This window comes from Eurypyga helias, unplaced genomic scaffold (assembly GCF_000690775.1).
Source record: "Eurypyga helias isolate BGI_N326 unplaced genomic scaffold, ASM69077v1 scaffold34331, whole genome shotgun sequence".
Lineage (NCBI taxonomy): Eukaryota > Metazoa > Chordata > Aves > Eurypygiformes > Eurypygidae > Eurypyga > Eurypyga helias.
In genome coordinates, this window is record NW_010233334.1 from 9934 (window position 1) to 22147 (window position 12214).

Consider the following 12214-nt stretch of genomic DNA (forward strand, 5'->3'; position numbering starts at 1 on the left):
GCTTATACACCTTTCTGAGTTTTATTCTGTTGTATGATGGGGCTTTACTCTGCCATAGGAGCAGTTTACCCTTATAGAATGTGTAGACTTGTTCACAAGCTTTTTGTCATAATTTAAGAAAACTGTTGATTCACCTTTAGGAGTGCATTAAGCCAATTTATGTATCCTGTAATTTAAACGTTGATAGTATGAAATTTATGTCATTGTGTATTCTTTTTGTTTACTGCCTAATTACAGATTTTGTATGGAGTTTGCTTTTTACACATTAGGAGATAACAATTTTGCAGGTTTAAGTTATTAATATTTAGAGTGTACTTGCTTTAAATGACACTAGTGATTTCTGGATAGATTTATTATCAGTAGCTAAAAAAAGCTGTTATGATTGAATCCAGCATAACATATGTTATCAGCGCATCAGTGTGCGCTGGCAGCCCAGAAAGCCAGCCATATCCTGGGCTGTATCAGAAGTGTGGCCAGCAGGTCGAGGGAGGGGATTCTGCCCCTGTACTCTGCTCTGGTGAGACCCCCCCTGGAGTGCTGCATCCAGCTGTGGAGCCCTCAACATCAGAAGGATATAGCCTGGTGGGAGCGAATCCAGGGGAAGCCACAAAGATGCTCAGAGAGCTGGAGCACCTCTGCTATGGGGACAGCCTGAGAGAGTTGGGCTTGTTCAGCCTGGAGAAGAGAAGGCTCTGGGGAGACCTTATAGCCCCTTCCAGTGCCTGAAGGGGCTACAAGGAAGCTGGGGGGGACTTTTTACAAGGGCCTGTAGTGACAGGACAAGGGGTAACGGGTTTAAATTGAAAGTGGGGAGGTTTAGATTAGATATCAGGAAGAAGTTGTTCCAGGAGAGGGTGGTGAGGCACTGGAACAGGTTGCCCAGAGAAGCTGTGGATGCCCCATCCCTGGATGCCTTCAAGGCCAGGCTGGACGAGGCTTTGAGCAACCTGGTCTAGTGGAAGGTGTCCCTGCCCATGGCAGGGGGGTTGGAACTAGATGATCTTTCAGGTCCCTTCCAACCCAAACAATTCTATGATTCTATGTTCACATGACCAGATTTCATGTAATACACGCTTTCAGACTGCAACTTTTCATGCTTCCTTTATGCTGAATGTGGACTCTTTCAAAGATTGGAAAAAAGCCCTTCTATCAAACTTTATGGGGTGGTACAAACCTCAGTAGATTTTAAGAGAGTTACCATTAGTAACAGGTTTGTAAGCTGGCTTAGACATCATCTGTGCTTAGGAAACCCACTCTGCTTATAGTGAAGGGGATGCTTGGATGAAGGCCACTGTCAATGCCTTCTTGAGTCTGGATGGCTTCTGTTTGACCTATGTGATCACAGCCTTTGAAACTTCATTCCAATAAAGCGGGTACCTCCGCTTTGGAAGTGGTGGACAACTTTTTGCTTCCTGTAGCTATTTGGCTTGGCCAAAGTGTAGGAGATGGAAAACTGACCCTGCATCTTGGTGCTTGCTGGTGCTCCTGAAATCCTAGCAGGTGTATTTTCCAGTTAATCAAAGCAAAGCCATTAGGGGGGTGGAAGAGCTGACCATGAAGATTGCTTCTGTGTCAAGCCTTTGCCCCTGGGGCAAAGAATAAGACAAGAGAAGATGGTCTTTTGAACTGAAAATTGAGGGTGGCTAAAAAAGGGAAAATCCCCTAAATACTTACTGCATGGAATGAGAATGGATAAATGATAGTAGTCCAGAAGAGTTTGGAGTCACTCTAAGCTTTAACATACAAATATGATTTCTCTTGTGCTTTGTAGTGATGTTTTGAGCTCTTACTGAAGTTTTTCTTCATGTAGGTTACACACTACAAGCAATATCCACCTAATACAAGCAAAGTGTACTCCTACTTTGAATGTCGTGAAAAGAAGACTGAAAATTCCAAATTAAGGAAAGTGAAATACGAAGAAACTGTTTTTTATGGTTTGCAGTACATTCTGAATAAATACTTAAAAGGTAACTGTCTCAAAGTCCAGTAAAACTTTACTTGTAAATAAATATCTTATTTTTTCTCAAGCCTGGAGTCTTATAGGTGAAACAATTCCAGGTTATCTTGGTTCAGTGGAGGTAGTGACATGCATATGGTCTTATTTATGGGATTCTGAAAATGAGGTGTCCACCCTCGTAAAATGGTCTTGAATTCTCAATACAGACTCCTCTAATACGTTATTTTATGCCAACGGTTTATTAAGAACAAAGAAACTTTAATAGGCTAAACTGAAATGTATGGAATTAGAGCAAGACTGTGCATAGAATCACAAGAAGATAGAAAAAAAATATTCGAGGGAAAATAACATTTTGCATTTTGAAGATAAGCTTTAGTCTGTATTTGCTGGTTTATTTACTATGTAAGCAAATAGTTTTACTTGTGTTTAAATTTCAGTTGCCACTCAGCTTAGATCACTGAGTACAGCAGCTACATGTGAAACATATGTAACATGTGAAATTCCTTTCCATTTAAGATTTTGTTGGCTATTTTGCATTATGTGCAAATATCACCTGTTCTGACCTGAATGCAGTTTGCCTTCTGCCAAGCTTTAGAAGGAAAACTTCAGTCATGTGGCTTGCATATCTTTGTCTTGATCCAGAATCCATAAATACGTGCCAATTCCACCAAAGATTGGAATTCCACTATGATCAAAACACTTGATAATCTTGTTTCTTTTCTCTTTAGCAGTCTGAGGATTGTTCTTTGACATTTCCAGTAGATGATTGGTCCTAAAGCAGTAGCAGTGCTTATTCAAGTAACGTGGTTAGTTTGTCAGTTCCTATCACAGACGTGGTTAATCAATGACTAGTTGTAAGGCCTCTCCACGGGGATTCACCCTGGAGCAGCGTAGCTGAACCCTTGTGCTAGTCTGATTATGTCTTCTTGTGTGTGCCAACTTACACAGTCATCACATTCCTCTGGGAAAAGCACTGCTACTAAAACCCCTGACAGGTTATTGACCGTCATAAAAGAGTGATAATCTCAAATTGTTCCTGAGTCACCTGCAAGTGACAAGCTTATTTTATTCTGTTGGGTTTTTGAGCATCCTAATCTATGTAATAAATGAAAGTAAAATTTGGGTTTAACATAGCTAGTATACTGCATTTGCCATGTTCTCCATGTCTTTATTGGAGGCAAAGTGACCTTTCTGTGTCTGAATGCTTTTGTTATTTATTTTATAAATTGATGAATATTGTAAGTTTCTAAGCTTTCATCTGTTTCTGAAACCACAGGTAAAGTGGTGACCAAAGAGAAAATCAAGGAAGCCAAAGAAGTATATAGGGAGCATTTTCAAGATGATGTCTTCAATGAAAAGGGATGGAACTATATTCTGGAGGTAAAAATGTCATGAGATCATTGTGAAGGATTTATGAATCAACTGTAGAATAAATACAGAAGTCTCTCCTTTTAACCATGATAGCAAAGACTGGATAAATCTAGCTTTTTATGTTTAGTGTTCAGAGAGTAGCAGCTGTAAAAGAATAATCATATAATTGTAATTCCTTAGAGAAAAGTGATTTTCATCCTTTCAGATGCCAGATACAGCTTTGCAGGTAATAAGGATTTATGCTGCTGTCAGCTAGCCTGTGTAAGTGGGGGCTTGTTGGCAAGTCTCCCTGTATAATATGGTGCTTAGTGGTTGCTTGCATCATTTATGTTGCTTTCTTTAACTAAGGATAACCATTTCTAGTGTAACGCAGAAAGCATTACAACTTCTTGCCTTGTGTAAATAGTTCCAGAATATACGTTCTGTTCTATTGTTTCCCAAACTTTTCAGAGATACTTAAATTGAACTTTACTACGAGATACAAAGCTTGAGCACTTCTGACACGCAAATTCCTCCAAATTAAGTCTTTCCACAAATCCTTTTTCCCTTTTGTTTAAAAAGATGTCAGTCTTCAAGTAATTGCAAACATCTCTTCTCTAATAGCATTCATCAGCGCTGTTCTAATCTCTGCAGATTAATTAAATGTTCATTGTGGATTCTAGTGAATGGATATTTTTGGCATTTGAAAACACTATTTTTAGTTCTTTGCATTTATTTTTGCCTGGATGCCCTCACTGTATGTATTTTATTGTGGTATTTGTCTGTGAATATATCTGGATGTCATCTTACAACCAGGGTGGGCCAGAAGGTGTGCAAGGGAAAAGTGAAAAGGGAAAGTGAATCCAGTAAGGCTGGATTTGGCTTTGAGCAACCTGGTCTAGTGGAAGGTGTCCCTGCCCATGGCAGGGGGGTTGGAACTAGATGATCATTAAGGTCCCTCCTAACCCTAACCATTCTATGATTCTATGAATTTGATCTAAATGTTGCAAATGAGAGCAAGGTAAATTAACCCACTTTTCTAAGAGGGAGTCAGGGAGGAGTTTGTAGAGGGCTTGTATCCTTTTGAAGTAACTACAGATGTGAATTCAATCTGTATTTGTGTTTAAGCTACATTATGCATTGTGAACTGCTCTCATCTGTATTTAAATTAATCTTGATGATCCCTCTTTGGCTAACCTGTATTAATATGCTTTTAATGCTGCATGTCTGTCCACACTGAGTTTTAATGTGGCTTAACTCATTCCGTTTCAATGCATGCTTTTGGTTTAACCAAAAGCAGCCTTCCTGCATACCCACTGCACACACTGCTTATTCCTTTGCCAGATTTTCTTGTTAAAATTGTGCCTATATATAAACAAGCATGATTTCCACTTGCTGATGCTAGATGCTGATGGCTCTCAAATGGGAAGTGTGTATATACCCTTTGGGTTTCTGTATGCCCTTGCGTGCACACAGAGACCCTACTTCTGCTCACTAAATTTCTAGACATATTCACACACCTACCACAGTCTGCTTTGTGGCTGCTACCTAATGTGTAGTGTTCGGTAAAGTGGAGGGAGCAATGGCTGTAGTGAAGTGTCAAAATGAATTGGAAATGTACACGCATGAATTTCTACAAAGAGTATACGAATGAGTAAATACTGATAGGGTGGAAGAGAGGAATGGACTGCCTGAAAAACAAGGGATTATTACACCTTGGAAGAAGCTTTTAAACTGTAGTGTGGAAGAGACTTCTAGTGTGTTTTGGGCACTGCAGAATATGTTTTGGTGCTACGTAGGAATCTGTGTCATTTCTCTGAATTGGTGCAATTTTTGTTGCCTTTAAAGAATATCTCATTACAAGCTTTCTGTCAAAAATATTAATATACAAAATATTTTAAATACTATCAGTTTAGCTTGCAAGGCTGTTTCAGTAAGTTACAATTACCCTTTTAGGGTTGCTTTTTGCAACTTGCTCTTTTGAAAAAGGCGTATTTCACACAATGTTTAGTTCTTCACGGACGAAAGACTGGATCTGATGAAAGAATGGCACTTCAAAATTAGATTTCTTGTTTAGTGAATAATTGAGATAAAATTTTCTTTAAAATAGCTATTAAATGGCTCCTGCTCTAATAAATTAACAAAATGTACATCTATACTAAGCAAAACTGGAGATTTTTTGGAAGGCCTAGAAAATAACTAAACTTGTTTTAGCTTACTTCATGTGAAAGCACTGAAGAAACAGAGTAGCAAATATTTCTGGTTTCGTGGGTAGAACTTAGGTATTTTTATGGAATGAGCCTTTCTGGCTCAATTTGCACAAGGAGTACAAACGATAACCATCATTTGGTTTGATAAAGAGGCTGGTTTTTAGGTTACAGGATTTTCCTCTTGTTTTGATAAATGTGGATTGTTTACTTATTTGGACTGGTGGGTGTGCAAACAAAATTATTTCTAGGGTTGAAAGAAATGAAGAAGCAGAAAGCTTTATCAGTAAACTCATACCCTGACTTCTATCCATTGCGGTCAAATAAGAGAGGTAGGTCCTAATCTTTCCTGTTGTCTAACAATATTACTGTTTCTTACGCAGAAATATGATGGCCATCTTCCTATAGAAATAAAGGCTGTTCCTGAGGGCTCTGTAATTCCCAGAGGAAATGTTCTTTTCACAGTAGAAAATACGGATCCAGAGTGCTACTGGCTCACAAATTGGATTGAGGTGAGTTTTGGAAAGTTAACATGTTTTCTCTGAGTCAATATTAATGCACTTAAATTGAAGGCTGAATCCCTTATTGGCTGTGGAATCTCTGGCAGCTTTTTTAAGTAAGCCTGGATTCTGGGGTTTTTTGTGCTCTCGCACAGACCTTTTCTCCTCATCTGACAAGAGATTGTAGTAGTTTTACAGGAAATTCACAACAATACTTTTATCCACAGGGAAAGGAGGATTTAGGGAATTGTGTGGCTGTAGCTTGTGAGTGATAACTCCTGAGATACCTGGCCTACCTTACAAAGATGTTATAAAGGCTAACTACTTTAGCCCTAGGGCGAACTGTTGGAGGCATCAGAAATTTGGGCAAATGGACAGAATGGGCAAAGAAAATAAATAGACCTTTTTTTTTGCCTGACTAATTGTCAAGTGGGGATTTCTAAGTCCTAAGCAAACATGCACCTAACAATGTGTGATGGGTTTTGTTTTAGACTATTCTTGTGCAGTCATGGTATCCGATCACAGTGGCTACAAACTCCAGAGAGCAGAAAAAGATTTTGGCCAAATATTTACTAGAGACTTCTGGCAGCTTAGAAGGACTGGAGTATAAACTGCATGACTTCGGCTACAGAGGAGTTTCCTCCCAAGAGGTAATACTAATGATTTGAGAAGTCTGTTCTTAGCTATGAAGAATCATAGCATGTGTCTGTTGACCATTGTGTACCTCCCTGTTCAGCAGTGAAATTGTGAATGTATAGAGCACTGTGCTTGGACTTATGTGGAGGGGGTGATCTGGGGTGGTGTGTGGCTGTGTGTCTGAACTGTGAACACTAGAATGGGAGAGCTGTGTTTCCTGTGTAAATGCATGAAGAGGCTACTGGTGAAATGGGAACCGAGTCAGAGTTTTGCTGTTGCAAACTAGTGCTGGGTGATGACTAGATTTAGACTTCTCTGTTTGGTCTGCAACTGAGGTGTGCATCTTTTTCAGACTGCAGGAATAGGAGCTTCAGCTCATTTGGTGAACTTCAAAGGAACAGACACTGTAGCAGGAATTGCATTAATTAAAAAGTACTATGGTACAAAAGATCCGGTTCCAGGATATTCTGTTCCAGCTGCTGAACACAGGTGAGATACTGGGCTATTAAAGACTCATTTTAAAAAAGCTTCACAAAATGTAATTTTTCTTATCCATTTTTTTATCCAGAAATATTAAGCTGTTTCACTTTTACAGTATTAGCCATAACTGATCCAGTTGTTGAGGCTGAAACTCAACACTGATGCCTCTCTATGTTCTAGGGACACAACCATGGCATGGATGTTCTTAAGTATAAATGTGTTTTAAATGTTTTTAATTATAACCTTCTTATCAGCATCTAAGTAAATTTGGATGATTCTTTTTAGGATGGACTTGAAGGCTTACAGGTAAAAGTAGATATTGAGGATTCATGTTACGAACTTTAAATTTTGTTTTAAACATAAAATGCAAAACCATCTAAGTTGCAGTTCTGGACTTTCCCAGATCATGTTCTCCCTCCAGAAGAGACAGTTGCTCTAAAGCTTCCCATCAGCACAACTAGTTCACCACTGGCGAATCCTTGATTCTCACAAAGAACTGTGAATGAGTTTTTAAGAGTAAGGAACTGGTCTCAAACAGGCATTTGAGATGAAAAGCTCTCATTTTTTTTTATATCCAAATCCTCTATGAGGTCAGGAGTGAATGCAAATCCTTGGATTTCACTTGTATGTCTGCATACTGAAATAAGCAGAATATAAAGGAAGGGACAGTTGCTTTTTTTTCTTTCACAGTACAAAATCTAGTGCTTTTGAATAGTGAATATTTTCACTTAGAGTTGCGAGATGGGCAGTGGAAAGGCTTACATGAATAGTCCTAATAGAGCGGTGATCATCTCTGAAAAAATACTGCTTCTAGACCATTGCTGTAGTGCTGTTCCAGAACACCTGCTTGCTCAGTAGAAGTGACAATTTTTTTTCTGAAGTGTCTTCTCTTAGCTTAGCTTAATACTGCAGTTAAATCCAAAAATGATGGACCAAGAAAATATGAAATTCTTTGTAATTAAGGCAAACACGTGGGTTCAAAGAATAATCAAGTGTCTTTTGCACAGCATATTGAAGTCATGGTACGAGAGCAGATAGCTTAAACTGTCCTAGTTAAAGTTCACATTGATAAATGCAGACTACAGTCACCTTTTCCAAGTGAACACACAAAAAGGGTCTCATGCAAGAGACCTGAATTTTTCCACAATTGTTCCACTCTTCCACAACCTCTAACGTGAGGTGGTGTTCTGAGGGTGGTGCTTGCCTCTGGCATGACACCAGGGTTGCTCCTCAGACTGCCCCTACTTCTTTGAAACTTTTTTTTTTGGCGTCTTCACTCCTGTGATCTGGGGCTTGTCCACACGGAAGTAAGTGCTAGCATTTTGTGGTAAAAATTAAATATCCACTAGCTATTGCTGCACACCTGTGCTTTGCGTGAGACCATTTCTAGTGTTCCCACACAAGTTACTGAAGGCAGGTATGTCAGCTGCTCTGTGACAGCCATATACACAACAGCTACTGCAAAGCAACTGGCATTCAATAACTTATTACCTCTAAGCAGTTCCGTTTTATGTGCTTGCCTGTACCCTTGTACCAAGGATAATGCCCTGAGGTTCCTCTAGAAGAATGTTTGTGTGAGTGAGCATAATGGTTTTAAATCGCTATTAAAAAATAGTGTTTTCTTCTCAGATTTTTCTGACATATGCTGCTAGTTCCCTACTTCCCATTTTGTAGGCTGAAGTTGCCAGAGCAGATGTTGTACGCTTGCATCTGTAGTTCTCTGTCTGAACTTGAGATTTAAAAGAGAAACTCGCAAATGTTAAATAAATAAAATGTTAAATAAATAAAATATTTATATGTGAAAGAAGTTTCATGTATCAGTTGTTTGTCTGAGCTGCCGGAGGGGAATCCAGGGTGCTGTCTATTGAGTATATAGTGTGTTTACTGTCCATGCAACACAGAGCTGATAAGCACATAGTTTATGCTGTCTTATAATCATATTGCCTACTCTTATCTTGAACTGTTAGGAAATACAGCATATGTGATTTACCATATAAATGCTACTCTGATGTGGATTTTTCATTTGACTTTCAGTACCATAACGGCTTGGGGGAAAGATCATGAAAAAGATGCATTTGAACACATAGTGACACAGTTTTCTTCAGTGCCTGTATCTGTGGTTAGTGACAGCTATGACATTTACAATGCTTGTGAAAAAATATGGGGTGATGACTTAAGGCATATAATTGAAGCCCGAAATCCAGAGGCACCGCTTATTATTAGACCAGATTCTGGGAATCCTCTTGACACTGTCTTAAAGGTAATCCTTTCTTGAAGTCATTTGTATGCATGGTTGGGAACGGTGATTGTTTTGTATTGACTGGCTAACAAACTTAGGAAGCGTAATGCTCTGACTTGGTGTGCATAGTATACAGCTGATGCTGGATGGTTTGAACCTATGAAAAACATAAATATTTACCTCATCTCAATATAGATATGGAAACTTTTGCAGTCTGAATAGTTTAATCTTTTTCATCAAACCCATTCTTGTATAACACTCAGAGATTTTACAATCAGTTACCAGTTTTGCTGTTCTAATAATGCTGGAATGATTCTATAAAGAGAGGTCCTTCATCACTTAGTAGCAAATAAAATGGGAAACAACTTGAGTGTTAATAAATGCCTGGCCCATAAAACTTCTTACCACCAGGATTAGGTGTCTTGATGTCCTGTGTTAACGTAATTCAAGTTTAGCACTCTCTTCTCTATTGGAAGACATACATTTAAGTTGGTGCCGCACAACCTCCAAGTTGAAAAATGCTTTGCAGGTCTATAGAAAGCATAACGGTTGTTGCGGTTCTGTAATAAAAGCTGTTGATACCTCTGAATCTGAGTAGCTGTCAGTACTCTCTTAATAAGAAAGTAGGGGAAATTTCAGTTATATTGGTAGTCTATCAAATTAGATCCATACAGTTCTAATGCTTTTTGGTTTTCATTGGGACAATTGACATATCACAAGGAGGAACTTTTGAATAAACTTCATCAGAGCTGATAAGCTCCTAACTGAAGTATTTCATTTAAATTATTGGTGGCTAAAAAAAATCACAGAAAATTGAAAGCCTCATCGACCATCTTAAAGGAAGTCAAAAGAACAGAATCTTCAGTTAACACATTTAATAGCAAAAACTAGCAGCAAGCAGAGAGAGAAAGGAGGGAAGCATGGCTCTGATTAGCAGTCGGGTACAAGTTCGTAAAGGCCATATGGTGTGTGAGTGCGTTAATCTAATGGCTTCCATAGTGGCTGGCGTGCTGTTTGTTTGTGTGCCTGTGTGGTTAGATTTAGAGTGGGATATAGGGGTATATTTTTTAGACAGAGAGTGTGTGACTCAAACGTGGAAATTGTGTTTCTTTATTGGAATGGCAGGGGTTTATTTTTATTTTGAACTGTCTCCCATCTTTTTTCAACAGGTCTTGGAGATCTTGGGGAAGAAATTTCCCATTACAGAGAATTCAAAAGGCTACAAGTTGCTGCCACCATATCTCAGAGTTATTCAAGGGGATGGTGTGGATATCAACACATTGCAAGAGGTAGGAGATCCTGTTCATGTGTCAGGGTGACACTGTCAGTGTTGATATTTGATCTGGACCCTGTTATGACTGACTAGTCAGAAGTTGCAGCAGAGACTGCTGACCCCAGCCTGCCCTTTCATTCCAGACACTGGCAGTGATATCCTAATGTGCAAAACAAATTCATTAAAACCCCACGGAGAATATTAAGATGCATAAAAAACCCCTAAAGGGCATTTCCTAATCCCACTGTTGTAACCCTTCTCCTCCCACTGTCTCTCCTTTTGTTTGCTTTCATTCTGCTTGTCAAGTCAAATTCAGATCAAAATCTGGCAGTGTTTGGTCCTTTCATTGATATCTAAGGCACACAGCATGATTGCTGTGCTATAGCAATAGTAGTAATTAACTGGTTTGGCTCATTAGTTATATGCCATCTGAAGTGTGCTTGCACTAGATAGAAATACTAAGTAATATAATGTGATTACAAAGGTACAGAACGCAGTAAAGCCAGATGACAAGGGGCCTGTAAAAGGAGGAGGACTTGACTTTATCAGGTTTGTCCTGGATCATTCATATTAGAGTTCAAAACCAGAAATAAGTGGCAGAAATTTAAGATCAGTTTTTCGTGATTTTATTGTGTTCTGGTTTACCCTTAGCCAGCAACTAAGCTCTACACAGCTGCTTGCTCCCCTCCACCCCCCACCCCCAGTGGGGTGGGGAGAGAATCACAGGCGTAAAAGTGAGAAAACTCATGGGCTTGGGATAAAGACAGTTTAAACAGGTAAAGCAAAAGCCATGCACACAAGCAAAGCAAAACAAGGAATTCATTCACCACTTCCCATCGGCAGGCAGGTGTTCAGCCATCTCCAGGAAAGCAGGGCTCCATCATGAATAATGGTTACTTGGGGAGACAAACGCCATCACTCTGAACGTCCCCCCCTTCCTTCTTCCCCCTTCCTTCTCCTTCCCCAGCTCTATATACTGAGCATGATGCCATATGATACGGAACATCCCTTTGGTCAGTTGGGGTCAGCTGTCCAGGGTATGTCCTCCCCAAATTCTTGTGCACCCCCAGCCTCTGCACTGGTGGGGTGGTGTGAGGAGCAGAAAAGGCCTTGACTCTGTGTAAGCACTGCTCAGCAGTAATGAAAACATTCCTGTGTTATCAACACTGTTTTCAGCACAAATCCAAAACACAGCCCCATATGAGCTACTATGAAGAAAATTAACTATCCCAGCCAAAACCAGTGCATGTTGACACTTGTCTTAGCTTTCTAGATTGGCACATCCTTAGATTCTTCTTAATAAAGTTGGCTTTTGCTTCTCTGAGTAAGAGAGACGTTAAACCTTGGTTTACAGGCTGAAACTATCTGTGTATTCAACATGGGCACATAAAGTGCACCTCAACCACAGAACTCAAACTTGTCACTCAGATCCTTAGAGAGCAGTTAATTGAGATTGTTACCTGATATGCTAACTGTAATGTAGCCATTCACTACAGTTTCATTCCTCCTTCAATAGCGTTTAAAGCACATTTTATTTTATTTATTTTATGGATAGAAAGCAGCCCTGAGAAG

General features: G+C 39.4%; 1 protein-coding gene across 1 annotated transcript; it reads left to right on the top strand.

Moving 5' to 3' along the window:
- Window positions 1-1810: 1810 nt before the first annotated feature.
- On the top strand, window positions 1811-10658 carry LOC104502587 (nicotinamide phosphoribosyltransferase; the record flags this gene model as incomplete). The annotated part of the gene is made up of 7 exons (XM_010161710.1): window positions 1811-1967; window positions 3234-3337; window positions 5898-6026; window positions 6506-6664; window positions 7003-7139; window positions 9165-9390; window positions 10539-10658. Coding segments are annotated over 7 exons (1032 nt in total), but the record flags the coding sequence as incomplete, so codon positions are not given.
- Window positions 10659-12214: the final 1556 nt, after the last annotated feature.